This window comes from Lissotriton vulgaris, chromosome 9 (genome assembly GCF_964263255.1).
Source record: "Lissotriton vulgaris chromosome 9, aLisVul1.2, whole genome shotgun sequence".
In the NCBI taxonomy this organism is placed as follows: Eukaryota; Metazoa; Chordata; class Amphibia; order Caudata; family Salamandridae; genus Lissotriton; species Lissotriton vulgaris.
The window spans coordinates 637,321,176-637,340,865 of NC_141697.1; the positions used below are offsets into that span (position 1 = coordinate 637,321,176).

Below are 19,690 nucleotides of genomic sequence, written 5' to 3' on the forward strand. Positions count from 1 at the left end.
ATAGGCCTGTATATATGGCGGCCATCTTTAAAGGTGCAAAAAATAATAAATAAACAGTGATGAATAACCAAGGTATTTACATTCAGTATTAAGGGAAACGGGCCATCAAAACCATAATGGTTACAACATGGTCTAATTATCACTTAATAATATATCATATTTCATGGGCCATTGTTAGCTCTGGGGTGAGCGGGGGTGGACCAGCACCCATGTCGAATATATCTTCTGTAGTTTGGGAAGCCCACTTTGGAGCACTCTATGCCAATTCTACTGAAGAGACTACCTTGCTCCCTATCCTCAAACCACTCCATGAGCATAGATTGGAGGGGTCGATGGATTCTGTGTTGGGGGAAGCTGTAGAGACCCCATGCTGGCTACCCTATGACCCCGCCATGAGTATTAATTGGCGGGGCCCTTGGATGTTGAGATGGGTCAAGACGTCTCAGTCCCCAGGCATGAGCAACAACTGGATGGGCTCGAGCACATTACGCTTATGGAGGTGGAGTCCGCAATAGCTAAACTATTACCCAATAAGGCCCCTGGTTTAGATAAGATGCCTGGGGATCTATATCGGTCTCAACCAAAAATCTGGGCACCGTACCTGGCTGTTCTATTTAATTAAATACTTAAGGGGAATGACCCGCCAGATACCTGGCTTGGAGCAGAGATTGTCCCTATCCACAAAAAAGGTTGTCCGTTAACCCCATCTAACTATAGGCCCATCAGTCTGATAGACACCACACAAAAACTGATGGGCAGGATAATTTTAGATAGAATCCAGGAGTGGATAGAGGAAAACGAGATTCTGACCATATTCCAGGCTGGGTTTAGGACGGGCATTTCCACTATAGACCAAATATTTAGGCTCCAGGTTCTATTCTGGAAAACGGTGAGAGTGGAGGGTGGCAGCCTCTACCTCCTCTTTGTTGACCTGTGGGGAGCTTTTAATCTAGTGCCAAGGGACAAGCTGTGGAGAGTTTTGGCAGAGCTGGGTCAGCCGACCTACCTATTGAATATGCTGATCAGACTCCATACGAATAACTATGCCCAAGTGAGGTGTGGGAGACATGGTGATCTATCGGCCCGCTTTCCTGTGATGAAGGGGGTACGCCAGGGGTGCGTCCTGGCCCCAACGCTATTTTGTCTTTCCATCAACGTTTATTAGATCACCTACTTGGTGTAAAAGATAATGATGCTGCAAGGTTGGCTACTGGGCAGGTGCCCACTCTGATGTTTGCAGACGACACCTTGCTGCTGTCCAAAACGTCAGCTGGCATCCAGCGCACCCTGGATGGCTTTGGAGCCTTCTGTGCTTCGCGAGGACTAGAGATAAACTTGGATAAGACCAAGCTCATGATTTTTAATCCCCTGAAGCAGACCCGTCCTAACCCTCTTTTGAACGGTATTCCTCTAGAAAGAGTCAAGACATTTGATTACCTCGGTATTACTCTGACTGAAAACTTTGACTGGGGTTTTCAGACTGCAAAGGCAGCCCTTAGATTAACCCAAGTAGCGGGGGGTAATAGTAAAGTCCAAAGAATTTTGTTTTTTAAACCTGCAGTTCCGGTCTTTGAAATCTATAGAATGCAGGCCAGAACGGCTTCAATGTATGGAGCTGAATTATGGGGCCATCAAAGCACATCTAACCTCACGAAGGTAGAACATGGCTTCATGAGGAATTTTCTTTTTTTTAAACCTTTATTTGGAGACAAGCAGGTACAAGGGAAGTGTACATTCAAAAACATACATTCACATTCGGCCATTACAGTGGTACGTCAGTGCCTAGAAAGCATACAAAAAAATAAATAAATAAGGAGACACAAGGAAGTACAGGGCAGGACATCAGTCAACACAAGGAGCAACAACGAAATGTGCAAGAGATATTAAAATACAATGATCCAGCATGGGCAGGCAAGCCAATAAGACAATGCAATATGAATACAGTACATTAGCGGAGAACACATGAGCCAGAGGGGACACAAGTATGAGGAGCACTGGATAGAAGGGTGCCGCATAGGGATACAATCTGGATTCCCGATAAACTACCTGTCCGAAGGGAGACTCCCACCCCCCAATAGCTCGCAGGAATAGGAGACAGTCAGCCCCCCCCCCGATATCGGAAGAACAGCAGGTGTTGTGTAAAATCCCAGCCCATCACGTTGTCATCAGCCTATCCCCTCACGGTCCTCAAGTTCAGAATCAGAGTCCCGCGCCGCCCTGGTCAGGAGGTACACCTGGAGCGGACTCCAAAAATCCTTTGGTCTGCATCGAACAGGCATCAAGTCAGAATAGATATTGTACTGATCCTGACAGTAAATGAGGTCAGTCACCCAGTCTTGAAAGCGCGGCACCCTACCACGACCCCAGCAACAAGCAACCCTACGCTTAGCCAACAACAGGGCCACGTCAACAAATCTACGGTGAGAGGCAGGTACGTCTTTAGAAAAGCCAAGTAACATCACCAAGGGGTCAAACGCCACCCCATCCTCCGCCATAACCTGCAGGGCTTCATGAACCTGAGTCCAATATTCCAAAACCCCCGCACAGCTCCAAGCCAAATGCAAAAAATCAGCGCCTTCCGCTCGACACCTAGCACACCTGTCATCCTCCGCCAAATGAAACCGCAGTTTCCTCGCCGGGGTATAGTAGTACCTCTGAACAAACTTGTAATGGATAATTTTAAGGCGACAACTAGAAGAGACATTGGCCGTGAGCCCGCAACAATATTTCCACTGCTCGTCTGTAATAGGAGCACCCAATTCGGCAACCCACTGCTCGCGCACCCGATTGGTCGGGACCGATCGCTGTCGGCGAATAGCCCCGTATAACTTCGACACCAGGTGTCGCCCATCTGAAACCAGCAGCACATGGAGGGGGAGGGTTACCCCAGGCTCCGAAGGGTAGTCCGGTAGCAGAGCCCGCATGCCCTGCCGCAGGCGGACAAAGTAGAACAGGTCTAGAGGGGAGCAAGCAGCCGAACCGAAGAAATGAGCCTGCGTGCGGAAGGCACCTTCATGAAACAAGTCGCCCCACGTGAGGATACCTAGCCGCTTGCACATTCGCTGAAACCCCGTCTCCAACAACAGCGACAGATCCGGATGATAAGACAGAGGCAAGGCCGGCGAGTAGAGAAAGGAAACGTCTAGCAAATGAGCCATCCGCTTCCAAGCGTCCACCGTGCATGTCACCGTCGTGCGGGACGTTTCCACATCTGACACCTTGCCCAAAACCATCCCCTCCAGTGGGAGCGGGTGGGCGACCCAATGCTCAGCAGCAATCTGGGGCATGAATGGCGTGGGGCGCATCCAATGATAGGCATAATGCGCCTGAGCGCTGAGATAATAGAATTCAAAATCAGGGACGTCGAAACCGCCATCAGCGTAAGGCAACGTAAGGGTGGCCCAGGCCACCCGTGGCTGCTTGCCCCCCCAGAACAACCGCAGAAGCTCAGAACGAAGTCTACGAAAGAAATAAGCACCAGGATGATATGGGAGGTTTTGAAAGAGATAAAGAAAGTGGGGCAGAACCACCATCTTGATAAGAGACGCCCTGCCGGCCATGGAGAGAGGTAAAGACATCCATCTGGTGATATCATCCGCCAGTTTAGTAATGGCCACACCATAGTTGAGCCGAACCGCGTCTCCCCTATCCAAGGATACGACAATACCAAGATACCGCAACTCCGAGTCACACCATTCCAAAGGGTAGTCAAGGGGAAACCTGGCCACCGCAGCCGTGAGGGGGAAAAATTGAGATTTCCGCCAGTTGATATGAACCCCGGATACACCTCCAAAAGCGACCAGCTCCCGCAGGAGCGAATTAAGGTTGTTCTCAGGGTCCTTGACATAGAGTGTGACGTCATCGGCGTATAAAGAAATGCCGACCTGCCGCTGAAGACAATTAAAGGCGCTCTGCTGATGAAACTGACGTATCCTACAGGCTAGCGGCTCAATGGCGATAGCAAACAAGAGGGGAGAGAGGGGGCAACCCTGTCGGGTCCCTCTCGTGAGAGGGAACGAGGGGGACAGCACCCCATTCACTACTACCCTCGCCATCGGATCAGTATATAAAAGCTTAACCCAAGAGATGAAAATCCTGGGGAACCCCATCCGACAAAGAACATCAATAAGGTAGCCCCATTCGACAGAGTCAAACGCCTTAGTGGCATCGAGAAAGATAGCGGCAACCGGGACAGTGGGATCGATGGTCGACACAAGCGAAAACAAAGTGCGAAGATTGTGAGAGGTGGCGCGACCGGGCACAAATCCCGACTGATCAGGCAACACGATAACGGGCATGAGTTCGGCTAATCTCACCGCCAAGGCCTTCGCGAGAATTTTAACATCGCAGTTGAGCAATGAGAGGGGCCTGTAGGAGCCCACATCCAGTGGATACTTACCCGGCTTGAGCAGCGACGTGATGGCGACCTCACGCATGGAGCCCGGTAGGCGTCCCTCCTCCAGAGACTCCTCAAACACCTCACGGAGCACAGGGGCCATGATGTCAATATAACACTTATAAAATTCAGCAGGAAGGCCATCCAGCCCGGCGGCCTTCCCATTAGAAAGAGACATGATGGCATTCCTGACCTCCTCCACCTCCAGGGGCCTGCCTAAGAACTCCCGATGACCATCCGATAGCCAACAAAGCGCCAACTCATCGAGGAAACCACCGTATCGAGTCTCACCCGTCTGCTGTGTCGTGTAAAGGTGTGCATAGTGTTCAATAAAAGTGCGCTGAATCTCCGAAGTGTCTCGACAGCGAGTGCCATCCGGAGACACCAATTCCAACACGTCCGACCCATGCCTAGGATGTCTAGTAAGGGCAGCGAGGACCTTACCGGGCCGCTCCCCTTCGCAGTATCGCCTCGCCGTCCAATATTTCCCCCTGTGCTTAGCCTCTCGAGCAGCCTCCTCCTCATACTCGGAGAGCTTAGTGCGGAACTGTGCCAAAAGATCGGGGTCCGAAGTCACCTGCATCCTGCGCTCCAAGTCTCGCAAGTCAGCCTCCAACCTCTCGAGGGTCCGAACAATCAGACGGAGTACTCCACAACTTTTAGAAATAGTGACACCCCGGATCGTGACCTTGAACGCCTCCCAAATGACCTCAATGCTCTCCACAGAGCCCTTGTTTCTAGGGAAGAACGCCTCCACCTCCGCACCGAGTTCCTCCTTGAACACCGGGTCAAGCAAAGCACTCGGAAACAAACGCCAAGGCGGGCGCGGCCTGTGTAACCCGGGGACGGACAAATCAACCTTCACCGGACAGTGGTCTGAATACGTCCTAGCTAAATGTGTGGCCCCCCTTAGGCCAGCCATCAACCCTCTAGAGAGAAATACATAGTCCAGTCTTGCCCATGAACGAGCATGTGTGGTGTAATGGGTGCCCTCCCTAGTGGCAGGGTGGGCGTACCTCCAGCTGTCAACCATCCCAGCCTCCTCCACTATCCCCCGCAGCACATCCCTAGCCTGTACATTGTACTGAGGGCTACCCTCCGATCTGTCCAACTGGGCCTGAAATGCAAAATTGAAGTCCCCCCCCCACACAATGTGAGTAGCATCCACAGCAAGAACATGACCCCACAGAGTGACAAAGAAGATTGGCGTATCAACATTGGGAGCATAGCAATTAACAAACAGTATAGTGTTCTGCCCAAGCCGTCCCCATAGCAGCACATAGCGCCCCTCAGGGTCCCCCATAGATCCAAGTTCCTGAAATGCAAGCGACCTCTTAACAAGTGTGACAACCCCACGAGCATAAGAAGAGTATGAAGCAAACCCCCTGGCCGCAGCCCACCTTCCCCCGAAAGTGGGGGAGGGAGCAGGGCGCAGATGCGACTCCTGGAGAAAAGCAACATGAATAGCATGCCTGTCCAAATACTGTATCACATTGCGACACTTCCTGGCATCATTAAGGCCCCGTACATTCCAGGACAGAATTGAGATCTGATCTACAACAGCAGTTGACATCACATAACGTAAGGGCCCCACAGGACCCTATAACCAAATACAGGGCATCCAACTACCAGCAACAGCCAACGATAGGTCCACGCCCCAGGGCACGGGCCGACCTCCACATACACTCCATACATTTCCCAGTCATCTCCAAAGCAACCAAACAAGAACACAACAACTCCCCCCCAGTCGACCCATCCACGCAGCAAGCACTCAGGACAGACTACGCGCCACACGCCGCCAAGCCATTCCACACGGCCCACATCTCGCACACGCGCTACGCGCGCAGAGTGCGCCCCGGCACGTGGCAGCCTAAAATGGCGGCCGGCGCACTCGGGCCCAAAATGGACGGGAGCACGGATCCCAGAACCCGTCCCGTAAGATAGGAAAGTGGAACAGCCCGGATAGCGGGCACAACGACATTCCCGTGCACTCAAACAATAGTAGCTGCTACCAAAGCGAACCAAAAGTCCCAGGCAAACAGACATGGACAGCGTCAACCCCCCCCCATCCACCCACCTGACACCACCCCAACCATCAGGCCACATACACCCTCCCCCCCCATCCCTCAACACATATCCAGTCAACCAACATAGGACTAGAATCAAAACAAAAGGTAAACATGGGGCACACCCTCCGGGGAACCTTCCAGAGGTGCACGACGCCACTCCCTCACGCCACGCCAGTGTCCGCGCCAACGAGTATCAGGCGGCCCCAGGCGCAGCGCGGGGGGGTGGGTGCCCAGAGCGCGACATCCCATGACACCATCCTGCGGCGCCATCCCAACCCCACATAAACAGCAAAACGCACTCACTCATCGTAATACAGACACAACCCACGCATCAGCGAAAAAATCAAAAACGGACAATAGCTAGGCCGCAAATACTGAGAAGGCAGCCAGCAGGTCTCAATACAAAAGTTACATGTCCACAATACTACAAGAACCGGGAAGAAAATAGACAAAGTCCAAAGTCACCAGAATCAGGCGACCTCCTCCTCAGCAGCCGAATGTTCACCCTCCGGATCCCGATCGTCACCACGATCCGCAGCAGCGCGCTCGCGCTGGAGGCGCTTCGCAAAGTCCTCAGCATGCTGTGGGTTGGTGAAAAAATGTTGTTTAGCCTGATGCGTCACCCTAAGTTTAGCCGGATAAAGCAAGGCGTAGTCCACTTGAAGGTCCCGAAGCTTCCTTTTCACCCCCAAGAACTTCCGACGCTGGTCCTGCACCATCGGTGTGAAGTCGGGGTACATGGTAAAAGACACCCCTTCGAAGGAGAGAGCCCTGTTAGTGCGGGCAGCCTGAAGAGCAGCGTCTCGATCTCGATAGTTCAAGAGGCGCGCGATGATGGGACGCAGTGCAGCCCCAGAGGCCGGACGAGGTCCCAACGTCCGATGCGCTCTCTCGACGATGAACTGGGACGAGAAAACTTCCGTCCCAATGGCGCCCACCAGTAGCCTCTCCACATAAGTCTCCATTTTGCCCACATTCGTGGACTCCGGCACACCTACAATGCGCACGTTGTTGCGCCTACTCCTCGCCTCCAACTCCTCGTTCTTGGCGGCAATAACACGCAAGATATTGTCCATTCTCGCCAGCTGGGTGGTATGGGTGGCCGCCGTGTCATCATGGTCCGAAATGCGCTGCTCTGCTGCCGTCAAGCGCTCCTCATGCACGTCCAATTTCTGAACGACCGCATCCATGCGCGACGATATCTTGTCCACTTTGTCCACTATAGTGGCGAACCCCTGCCTCATCTCCTGCATCATTTGGGCAAAGTCCGGCGGAGGTGGGTGCGGGACACTCTCAGCGACATTCGGGGGGGGGGACCGCGAAGCCCCAGCTTCCTGGAGCGAACGCGCCCCACGCCTGGCCCCTCCAGAGTCAAAGGACAGTTTGGACTGTTTAGTGTCCGGCTTCCCCATAACGGTTGTACAGAAGGGAAACGAGGCAAATGGGAGTCAGGATACAGTTCGGACAAGGGACCCGGCCAAACAGTAAGCAGCTCAAATCGTGGGGGCACGAGCAGGCCAGCACGCCCCGCCACTCCCACCGATGAGTAAAGGCCGTCGCCGTTCCCAGCCCAAGGGGGGCAAACCCTCAAAATCCAAGTATTAAATCCGTTGTACCTCCGTGGGCGATGGTATCTGGGCAGGCAGATGGGAGAGCCGAGAGATAAGTCCGACAACAAGGGAGAGCCAAGCGCCTCGCCCGGCCAGCGACCGAACCTGGCGGAGAAGGGCGGAGCTAGGCCTACACCCCACGTGCAGAGCCCCGGACTGGCATGAACAGTGACGCCGGGCAAGAGGGCATCAGACTTCCAGAGCGCGAGTCGGAGAAACTCGGGACCCTCGTAACTTCGGCCAGCAACCTCCGAATGGCTCAGGAGTTGGACCGTGGGTGGACAGCCGATATCCCAACCGAACCGTGGGGTCAGTTCAGGGCGCAGCGATGGTAATCAGGATACCTAGGCGGATAATAGCTCCGGGCAGCGGGAGCCTCACGACAGTGCGGCCATTCCGCAGTGCGCCCTCTAGCGCCCCCCTTCATGAGGAATTTTCTGGGCATACCAGCAAGTACACCGCTCATCCCCTTGCGGTTGGACTTGGGGCTAGAATCGATAGAGGAGCTAGTAGCAGCACGGCCTATTCTCTACTGGAAGAGGCTTTGGTCAGTGCCTGAATTGGTTTCCTATAGAGAGGAATTTATAGAGGTTTGGGCTATTTTAAAAAAGTAAGAACATTCCGTGGCTTTTACATATTAGGGCACTCAGTAATTGGATTGGCTTATCTGAGTTGTGGGAGAACCCTGAAGTAAGTTGTTCAGGGATAACCAAATTAGAGCTCTTGCGCCATCTGAGGTATCAGAATCTAGTAGCTCTACAAATGTCCACTACTGTGGGAAGACTGACGGTAGAGTTCCTCCAAGTAAAAATCGAATCAAGAATGGAGGAATTCTTATATGTAATTTATCCTCCACTTGCGAGGAAACTCTATATCCAGCTTAGGCACGGTTGCCTCCCACTCAGGGTATTTACCTCTAAATGAGCTAACACAGAGAATATTGCGTGCCCTGCATGCAATTACAAGCAAGAAGATGTATGCCACATTCTGTTTTTTTGCCCCGCATACCAAGCAATAAGGAAATGCTGGTTGATTCCACTATGTAGGAACCTAGGATTTAGACACTGCGTTCATGCGTGTAGGGGCTTAAGGTATGATACCTACCCTCTTATTGTTTTCGCTGTATCATGGTTCCTATTTGGTATGTGGCGCAGACGGAACATTTTTGTATAATAACTGTCTTTATTCATGTATTTTATCCTATCCGTTTTGATAACCATCTAGTTTAATCCGTTTTTAGGTCTAATATATGACTGGATGGGTATTTATTGTTTTATTCTTCTGTGCTACTGTGTATGTATTTTATTTGCACTTTTATGGTCTGTTGACCGAAATAAAGTTATCAAATGAATATTTCATGAGCATTGCACGAAAGACCATGTGATCCAAGGATATTGGCCCCAATGTACCCGTCATAATTGTGCCCTGAATGGGCATGATCCAATTAATTCATACGGTGTGCCAGGATTTATGTATTGTGTCACTAATCACTACAGCACGATTCATCACTTTGTAGATTAGTATATCTAAAGAAAATATCAATTCATACAATCATTGAAGCTACACTGTGTCTGAATGTTGTACATAAATGTAAAAATAGTGTGTATCTGTGATATAATATGCCAATATTAGTGTAATACATAAGATAGTGACATAATAAAATAATAATTCCATAAGAAGAGCAGCAGCAGTTACTTCACATAGTCACCATGTTACCTGGGAGTGAGTGGGAGGGAAGTGAAAAAGGAGTAATCTAATCCAAGTGCACCCACATCCCTCATCTCCATTGTGGCCTCCTGGGAGTCATGGTTTGGAGCTTGATGATGTATTTGGACTCTAGGACTCGCAATTGTCTCACTCTGTCTCCTCCCCTCTTATTTTTAGGTACCTGATCCAAGCAAAAGAAGCTCAGTAAGTACCTCCAGTGGTTGTGTGTTTCAAAAGAAATTCCTTGGAACGATATCAGCCCCCAGTGGAGGATTTAATTTGGCAGAATGACTACAAGTCCTGGCATGCATGGTAACTTTTGAAAAAAATGGCACACCAGAGGCCAATAAAACTGATGAAGCACGCAGGGGAAATGTAGAAGCCTGAAAAAGTGATGAATTCCAAAAGCGCCTCTGAAGAAAGTGCGAAAATGCACTGAAACGCGTCAGGCAATTGGAAAAGAAACCGGAGCTGTAACCCTGTCTCTTGATTAAATAAAGTTGTACTTACCCGCTGGAGGAGTGCGTCTTCATGCAGGGGCATCTCTTTTTGGAATATATATATATATATATATATATATATATATATATATATATATATATATATATATATATATATAGTCACTAACAAAAACAAGAGTTCAAGTAACGTTAGTTAAGGGAATTTGTCAGTGACAACATTAATATTTTGAGCTAAAAAAACACAGAAATTCGTCAGTTATAATTAGCAGAGCTAACTATAACTTGAACACCTGCCATGCAGTGCTTATGACCTCACAGATTACATCATTCATAACATGTTCTATGACATCATATATGATATCAATGATGACTTCTCAAATTACATCATTGATCACATCACTGATGACATCATCCAAGCTTCGATTTTTCCACATAATGCTCTATATATTAGTATGGCTTTAGAGGCCTGAAAGTAAGTACAATATACCTCCGAAGAATATGAGGCATCTTTAATGTCATCACAGATACAACTCCCTTAGGTGTAGAAAGCACAGGTTATGTTCAACATTGACCCTATCCAAAACACTTCACGGGTAGCACAGTTGATATTAACAATCAATCACAGATCTATGGGAAACACTTGTTTCATATGGTTGAATCTGAATGCAACTATTCAGAGAAAGGCAAGTTCCTAAAAATAGTGAACGTCTGTTCCAAAACGAATGCCATACTATGGACAGCTTCTATATGTATCAAACCCCTGACAGTCACTGAACCTACATTGAGAAAATGAAGTTTTGAGTAGAGAAGTGGGTACTATAAACAGTATTCACTCTATGAAGAGAACTTACTCAGTATCATTCTGTTTGCAGACAGTGAAACTCTCATGAGAAATACACCACACAGTACTAAGAAGCATCACCTAACAACAGTGCACAATCTATGCAGCACTTGGCAAAAAGACACTATTAGCTCAAAATAGCTGAAGGTGCTGAAGATTATTCTACCTTCAGCCTCCATACTGTGGTGAAAACTTTACAGATAAACCATCTTCTGAAGCAAAACATGCACATATATGTAGCTTTATACCTGGTGCACACAGTCTTCTATTCTACATAGAAACTGTCCTGATAAGACTATTTTGGCTGATAACTCAAGGCTGCTTACAATAATTGGTATTTTGTATATATTTTAAATGGGAGGGGGCCAAGTGGACCCCTACCCGATCACTACTAGGCCCTTAGGACTCAATCCCACAGGTTTTTTTTTAAAGTGGAGGAGGGCCAAGTGACCCTCCTCCCCAAGTCTTATTAGGCCCTGGGATCTCCATGCCTAAGGGCTTTTTGTTTATTAAAGGGAAGGAACGGCCACATGTCCCCCCTCCGCAAGGCTCATTAGGCTTTGGGGACCTCATCCCTCAGAGCCTTATGATTTTTAAAGGGGAGGGGAACCAAGTGGCTCCTTTGCCCAAGACTCATTAGGGCCTGGGCACCCCATCACCCAGGGTCTTCTTTTTTAAAGGGTAGGGGGCTGCGGGCCCCCTTCCCCATGCCAAATATAGGCCCAGGGAGCCCATTCCCGGGCGAAATTTACTTAACAGGGGAAAAGAGGTGAGGGGTCCCCATCCCCCAACCTTATTAGGCCTTTAAGACTGCATACCCCAGGGCCTTTTATTAATTTAAGGGGAGTGGGGCCATGCAACCCCCCTCCCCCAGGGCTTTTTAAGCCCTCGGAACACCATTCCCTGGGGCCCACCCGGGACACCCACCATTTAGTCACTCGACTACCATCTGGCACCCATTCCCATATGGATTAATTTCAGCCCCAGGGGTGAAATCCTGGCAGGAGCAGCTCCTCGGCTATGGTGGAAGAGCTTCGCACCACTTCTTTTAAGCAGTGCAAGGAAGAAGAAACATAAAATGATAATACCTTAGAGTTATTATCATTGTATGTTTCCTGCCTCTCTGCGGGCGGGCAGGGCTGCTCTCCTCTCAGACCAGGGCAGAGGAGGGGTGGGGTGCCTTTAGGAAAAACGGAATTTGCACTGGGTTATGTGCAAGGATTTAAATCACCCAGTTAAGACGCTGAAAGAAGATTCAGGTACTAGTGAGTTTTTATATAAACTATTTTTTGTTTAATTTTATTGAGTTGTATCCAAATAGTTTGTTCACATATTTGTATCTATATTTTTTATAAAAACTTTACATATTTTGTGACTATACAGAAAGCATCCTGTTATCAATGACCATATACACAAATAAATAAATTCCAAACACAGATAAATCTCAATGAGTTGATCAGTCTTTTGTTGAAATACAGAACCAATTCCTCTTCAACGCGTTTCAGCGGTTAGCCTTCCTCAGGAATTCTGTATTTGCTATCTCTAACACATTGATACTTTGTTATAAGCTGGCAAAACTCCGTAGATATGACCTGTGCGATGTTTACTGGGTTGTTCTTAGGAGTTTGATGTTATCTGAGAAGTTGATCAGATGACTGTGAAGGACATTCTATGTTGTTCCCGATTTAAAAAGGTAGAAATAACCTTCCTGTGGATTTCTAGTGCTCGTATGCTGCGCCCGTAATGATCTGCTTATGATAGAAATATGCGGACAAAGCAAGGATCCTGTGGAAGATGAATCATTAGGAATCCTGATTTAAATCAATATTTTCCTGTGGCAGGTGGGAGATGATGAGGTTTGTTTATAACGAGCAGCCAGTCCTTCTGTGTCCCCGTCTTTTCCGTCCGTGCGAGTGCAAGGAAGAAGAAACATAAAATGATAATACCTTAGAGTTATTATCATTTTATGTTTCATGCCTGTCTGCGGGCGGGCAGGGCTTCTCTCCTCTCAGACCAGGGCAGAGGAGGGGTGGGGTGCCCACTCTTAAGTGCGCATTGACTGTTTGGTTGGTCCTCTCGGGCTGCCCAAACCAGTCATGCACACTTTCCCCGTTCTCCATACAGGCTGCATAACAGCCTGCATGGAGAACAACCCCAGGTCCCCATTCCCTGGTTGAGCGTCGAACCAGGATGCTCAAACCATCCACACCACTGCATTGCAGCGTTGTGATAGGTCAGGGGAGCCTCGCTGTACTTCCTGTCCCTGTCTGACGAGGAGAGAAGACATGAGACCCGGCGCAGCAAGGTAAGTGGTTTATTATTATTTATATATTTTTAATTGCCCACCGTACCCCAGTGCGCCCACCCCGTCATCCGTGAACCATGCCGCCCACCACTGGATCCTGGGGCCTGTGATGGCTTGGGTAGGGGGCAGCACACTCCTCTTACCCTTATTGATCAATTTCAGCCCCTGAGTTGGACTCTGACATTTTTTTATACAATCCCACAGGCGTTCTCTGGGATTGTGGCAAATTTGTTTTTGGGCTTTGAGGGAGTTCCCTCTGGGTCCCCCCATGGGGACTAGTGGATCAGTGGATCCCTACTCTGCTACATTATATATTTGTTTTTACATGTTCAGGACAGAGGACTAAATCCGCGTATACTGTAATGTCTGCCAACAACATTTTTGTCATGTTGCGGGCAGCTAATTAGAGCGCTCGCTCCTTCAGGAGTCTGACTCCCACTGCAGCAAATTGGCCCAAGTGAAAAAAGCTCCCTGGCCCATTCAGAACACTCTATTGTTTAAAATTGGTTTTGAGAGACTCTCGTGAGAGTCCCTCAAACTTAACCATCCAGATAACTATATTTTTAAGCTTAATTTCTCGAAAACTACTAAATGAATACATGCCTTATCACAATAAGCACAATCTGGGTACCAAGATCTAGCTTCCTGCCAAATTTGGTGCAGTTCTGTTCAGCAGTTTTTGCTGTAGCCCTTCTTAAAGAAGTCTATGGAAAATGCATGGAAATGTTGCGTTTCGGGACCACCCTTTTTTCAATCACCCTCCCATGCACAAACTAGTCATAAAGTAGTACCTTTTAGGAAAGTTTTGTACACATCCGAGAAATGGATTAGCAACATGAAAACGTATTTTCTTATGGAGTAGCTGACGATACTATAAATACCCAGTGGTGACTGCCACAGGGTAAAATATATATTTTTCAAAATCCTTTGCTCTCATTAATGTCATTGTCCCATTGGGAGGTGGAGTGCAGGCAGATACACGGCTGAATAATCAGCAATTCCTCCTATGAAAAAAAAGAGAAGCTACCAGCTGATCAAGGCCGTTAGGGGTCGAAACACCCTAAACCGTTTGCTGCTGCAATAAAATGCACTGCACCCCTACCTTGTGTGAGTGGCTTTATTTTTTTGTGTTAGGAATTACTGAGATCTGAATGGCTGTCACCACATTAACCAAGAAGTGGCGGCAGCTATCTTAGGACTTGGGGTTCAGTCCTGAATCCTAAAAAAACAAAGAAACAACATAGGGGGCAGGTAAGGGATACCCTGACCCTCTAGGCCTGGTTGTGGAATCTGCGAATCCACAGCAAAAAACACAACAACCCAAAAAAACTAAGCGTGGGCTCCGCTCTTGTTTCAAAAACCCCTCTTTGGGGTGAGCCCGGGCCCGGGGCGGCAACGCGTGTTTTATTTTGGGGAGGGGGCTTTTGGGCCTCTTCACCGAGCCTTTGAGATTCGCTGCGGACCTCATCCACTGGGGCAGAGGTAAAAAAAGAAGGGAGAGGGGCATGTGGCCCCACCCCAGAAACCTAAGTAGGGCCTCAGAGACGCGATCATCCAGATAGGAATGCATTAAAAGGGGGAGTGGGGCCATGCGGTCCCTGTCCCCGAACCTTAAGAAGGCCCTGGGGACCCGAAAGGCATTTGGGTGAGCTCCGCGGGACACAGTATTTCCCTGCTCACACCAACGTGGTGAGGCTGGGAAACATATGCTTGCTTCCATCTGGTCGGAGCATTTGTAGATCTCACTCCAGACGGGGGTAAAAAAGGCACGTCTGATCCCACCCGGAGGGATATTAACACATGCTCCTCCCAGACCTGTGTGGTTCCTTTGCCTGTGTCTACCCTGTGGCAAGACCTTTGGTTCCCCAGAGGAAGACCCACTCCCTTATTATTCCACTCACAATGTATGCCATTGATTTCACTGGAGGATGTAATGGGGGAGCGACTGGCCCCTGTTTTTGAGACTGCTGGGCTTTAACAAGCGTGGTCCTCTCTCCGCTGTTTCACACTGATGGTTCAAGATCTTCCATGCTTAGGTGCAGCATCTGGGGCAGGGTGGGCGGTGCTGTGATCCTATATGAGAAGAGTTGCCTTGCCTCATCAGGCTCATCCACGTCTTCTGTTTTGTCAAGTATCTTTGGAACGCAGGGAGTGGGCTCTGGAAAATGCTGATTTTCCAAGTCTTGAGATGGTAGGTTCTATGTCTGGTTCCTGTGTTGAATGTCAGAGGTCTCGCTGTTATGTGCACAATAAATACGTTTTAGGTTAAACCTTGGCTTGGCTGGGCACTTTCTTCTACTTCCTCGTTTTCTAGGGGTGGAGTTAGTTGGGCGTAGCCATAGCACGCGCAAAGTGGGTGCTCTCCTCTCAGGGTCAGTTCTTGCTGTGCTCCCCTGCTCTCTGTCTTCAAAGGGAGCTGGAGAACCTGCAGTCTGCAGCTGCTACCTTTTTTTGGAGTGACTTAGCCAAAGGACCAACCTCCATTGTACGGATTTGGCTTGAAGGAAGGAAGCAGGTATAGTTAAGAGTTGCACAGGAGTGCCCCCTCCTCTCTCCCTACGCAATAATTCAAAACAAAGGTATAAAATGATGCTAAAATTTGGAAGGGGCAACGCAAACTGACAGACCAAATACTGAGGGGGACCGTATTTCAGAGTGTTTAACTTCCAATTGCAGTCCCGACAGCAGCATAAGGAAAGTGAAGTGACTTGGCATGACAAAGCGTAGTTAGATAACTCTATCTGTAGAATGCTTATGAAAAATAGGTAGGTTTTAGACGAACAGAGCAGGGGTGTGAGACGAAAAATGCTAGGGTCATTTTGAGGGTTTGCCTTAAGATTACTTATCATCGCTAACATTTGTATAAGAATTGCCATTATTCTAATATATATAACTTGTCGTAGAATTATAATTGAGAAATGCCTAATTATTGTAAAAATACCAACTTTTGTGTGTGATATCTGCTTTCGGAAACAGATTGAGGTTTCATCTATAAAACTCCTCCGAATTTGTCTGACTCCCAATACTCCTAACATTCTCTATCTAGTAAAGCATGTCTCATTAGGGAAAGGAGAGTGGGACCATTCCAAAGTGGGTATGCCAAAGGATATTTCCTTTTTGGGCTAAGGAGAGCTACGAGGTACACCCCTAAACAGTGGGAAGATGACACTAGACTGGACTCTGCTTTTTGGCCCTTTCGGATTTGTCTCTAGGGCTCTGTGCTCTGTCCTCTCAACAGTCCGTTATTGTCCGCTCTTTTTCTTCGGTGGCTCTTGGGCTGCTGTTTTTAGTATCCTTGATTGCTGTCACTAACTGGTGAGTGGGTTGTTCTAGGCTACTGTGCCTCATAACTGCCCCAACTGCTGCCTTTGCGTGGCCATCAATTGCTTCTTTGCATGCCTCTTGCCTGCGCTGTTTGCTTTGTGTCGTTCTGCTCAATCATTATCTCTCTCTTATAAGGCTGGGCTTGCATTCTGTGTTTCACCATCTGTGGCTATGTGGTCTATCTTGGCAAGTGCACTCATGTGCCAACATGGTTTTGAGGGTGTTTCCTTTAAGGTTTTCTTTGGTGCCTGCTGGGTAACGCATTGGGTTGCACAGGCTCTCGTGTTCTGACACACTCGTCTCCTGTTAGTCAGATTCCTCCTTGTTCTTCGTGCTGCTCTGTTTTTATGTGTGAGGGGTCTGGTGGGTCCTAGCCTTTTGACTTCCACTATGGGGTTCTTTGTTTGTCTGCCTACCACTGGGTTTGTTGTCATGCACCTCTGCTTGAATTTCCTTTCACTGAGGTTTACTTTTTGTACTACACCAGTTCAGTTCTTCACCAATCTAGTTGACCTCTGTTTCTTCTTGTGGATGTTTCTTTATCTTCTTGTGGGTTCTCGGTCTGTTGGTGTGGGTTGTAGTTTTGGGCTAGGGTCCTGTGATTTGTCCTGAGGTCTTGTCATGCTCATCTCCCACTGGGTTGTTGTGGTCTGTCTTTTCTTCCTCACAATGCAGTTTAGCCGGTTCGAGTTGCCTTCAGGCTTTGGCAGTAATAGGTACATTTGGGTGCTTAGGTCCTGCCCCCTTCTTATCTGTCAGTCCTGGTTGGACCTGGTGGTTGTCAAAGACTTTGTTCTTGTGCCAGATTGCTAGGCTCGAACACTGCACAGGCCCATCAAGCAAAGCTGGAGCTGATTGGTGGTCCCTACTGGCCTAGAGTTGGCTCCACATTCTTGCCATGCTTTTGCTTTGCTATGGGTGTCTCCAGTCCCTACCTCTCAGTTTGCCTTGATCTGTCTCTCTCTTGGGCTGTTTTTAGATTTTGTTTGGTCTAGCTTTCTTTCAGCTTGTGGTATATTTGTCTTTCAGCTTGGGATTTATGTTCCGGATGTGTGCACTGGTATCTGGCTCACACTTGGTTCCTTGTCTCTGTTCAGAGGGGGTTCTTGGTATGCTCATGGGTTGCTCTGCGGTCCTTCTTTTTCCCTTTGCACTACTTTTGCCATCTTGTGTCGCTAGATTTGTTGGTCCATTCTCAGCATTCTTGTTGTACGTCAGTGTAGTGTTTAGCCATAGTTGTCTGCCAATGCCCTTACACATCAATCGCAGGTGCCTCCTTCAGGTTCTACAGGTTTTTTCTGTGTCTTTGTTGGGGTATTTTAGGTTCTAGTCGGACTCTTTGATTCTTCTCATGGTGGCTTTGTCTTCCATGGTTGCCTTTTTGCACCATCTATGGTCTTCATGTGCACTTGTGGGCTGAGTGCCTGGAGTTGTTGGTTTGGTACATCCCCCTGTATATAAGTACTGGGATGGAGTAATATCCCATTTACTTAACATTAATCTTCATTACTCCCTATCCTACTCTTCCAGGTCCCAGTTCTCTTCCCACCCTCCAGGTACCCTGGCCTCTAATTGGACATTTTGGTTTCAGTTTCTTGTCATTTCAGGTGGTAAGAGTGGGTGGGTGGGTGGCAAGAGAGGGTGGATGGCAAGAGTGGATGGATGATTTAGTTGAAGGGGAGGGTTTAGGAAACATAGAAGGATGTAATGAGTAAATTGCCTTCTTCCAAGCAATGACGTAAGGCCCTAACTTTCTCTGGAAGCTGTGGATCCTATCCTCATGTATGTGAGAACTAGAATGAGGAATACCAAGACATGCCATCCCTTCAACGGTCACAGCCACAACACGTGCATCTGGGCTGTGGTAATTACATAGGCTCTGAACCTTCCACTATCAGAAGCCTTTGGGAAGTCACCATGGAAACCGAGTTTGCTGCTAAAAAGACAAGCCCTTCTGGAAATTGCAGACCACTTGGAGCCACACGTGCCATGGATAACACATCATGAAAATATGCTTCACAGTGGCAACCAGTGTTTAATTTGAGCTGGTGGTGGCAGGTGGGGACGTCTGTATTCATTTTTGGGGACCAACACTTGCTTTTTCCTTACCAGACTTTGACCAAGAGAAAAAGAAAAAAAATACAAAAGGACCTAAGGTGGAGTTAGAGAAAGAAGGAAAAAACGCAAAAAAGGGCAAAAGCAGGGATAAAAAATGAACCTGCAAGAGCCAAATAATGGGGCAGGGAATGTATGGCGATGGAAGAATGAGGCATAAGGTGAAATAAAGACTGTGCAACACTCCTAAAATTTCTCATCAACGACTGGGTACTTCTCAGAAAAGAGTTTGGAACCAACTCTTATTAGTTTACAAATGAAGCACTGATTAAAAACAGTGGCATACGGTGATAAAAAAATGGATATATTAGGGAAAAGATGTATTGTTTACCTTATGGCTGCCTGGCGTTTCTCAAATGTTTTATTTGTCGATGGCAAAGCTTGTGACTTATCATAATTTCCATGTGGTCGGTGTTGACTTTCTCCTCTTATGCAGTGCTCGTCTTTGTCGCACGTGCCGTTCTTGGCCGTCTCCTTGAGGTCATGCTGTGTGCATTGTGCTTTTGTATTGGACGTCTGCAGCTGGAAAGGTTTACACTGTGTCACATTTCCTGCAGATGATATAGAATGAGTTGATAGTGTGGGTACATTTGGAAAGATCCACTAATCTCTGCAATGACTTCCCGGGAACCCTATCTGCACCAGATTTTTAGGACAGCTACCGACTCAGTCAGTCAGTCAAAATGCTTTATTTGATTATTTAAAATCATAAAAGGCATGATTACAAACATTTCAAATATGTACAATAAATAACGACAATCAATAAACAGTGTACAATGAATACCCATAAAAACATTTAAAAAAACTGATAAAATAAGACTGGATTATTATGGGTGGCTGATCTTTTAGATTTGTTCCGAAC

The 19,690-nt window shown here is 48.0% G+C and overlaps 1 protein-coding gene across 1 annotated transcript in view; it reads right to left on the reverse strand.

The window, feature by feature from the left end:
- The window catches only part of TSGA10IP (testis specific 10 interacting protein), a 69,138-nt gene that overhangs the window by 28,533 nt on the left and 20,915 nt on the right, over positions 1-19,690 (reverse strand). The window contains exon 4 of the mRNA XM_086939490.1: positions 19,160-19,379. Coding sequence (XP_086795616.1) covers positions 19,160-19,379 — 220 coding nt within the window. The remainder of the gene's footprint in view (positions 1-19,159; positions 19,380-19,690) is intronic.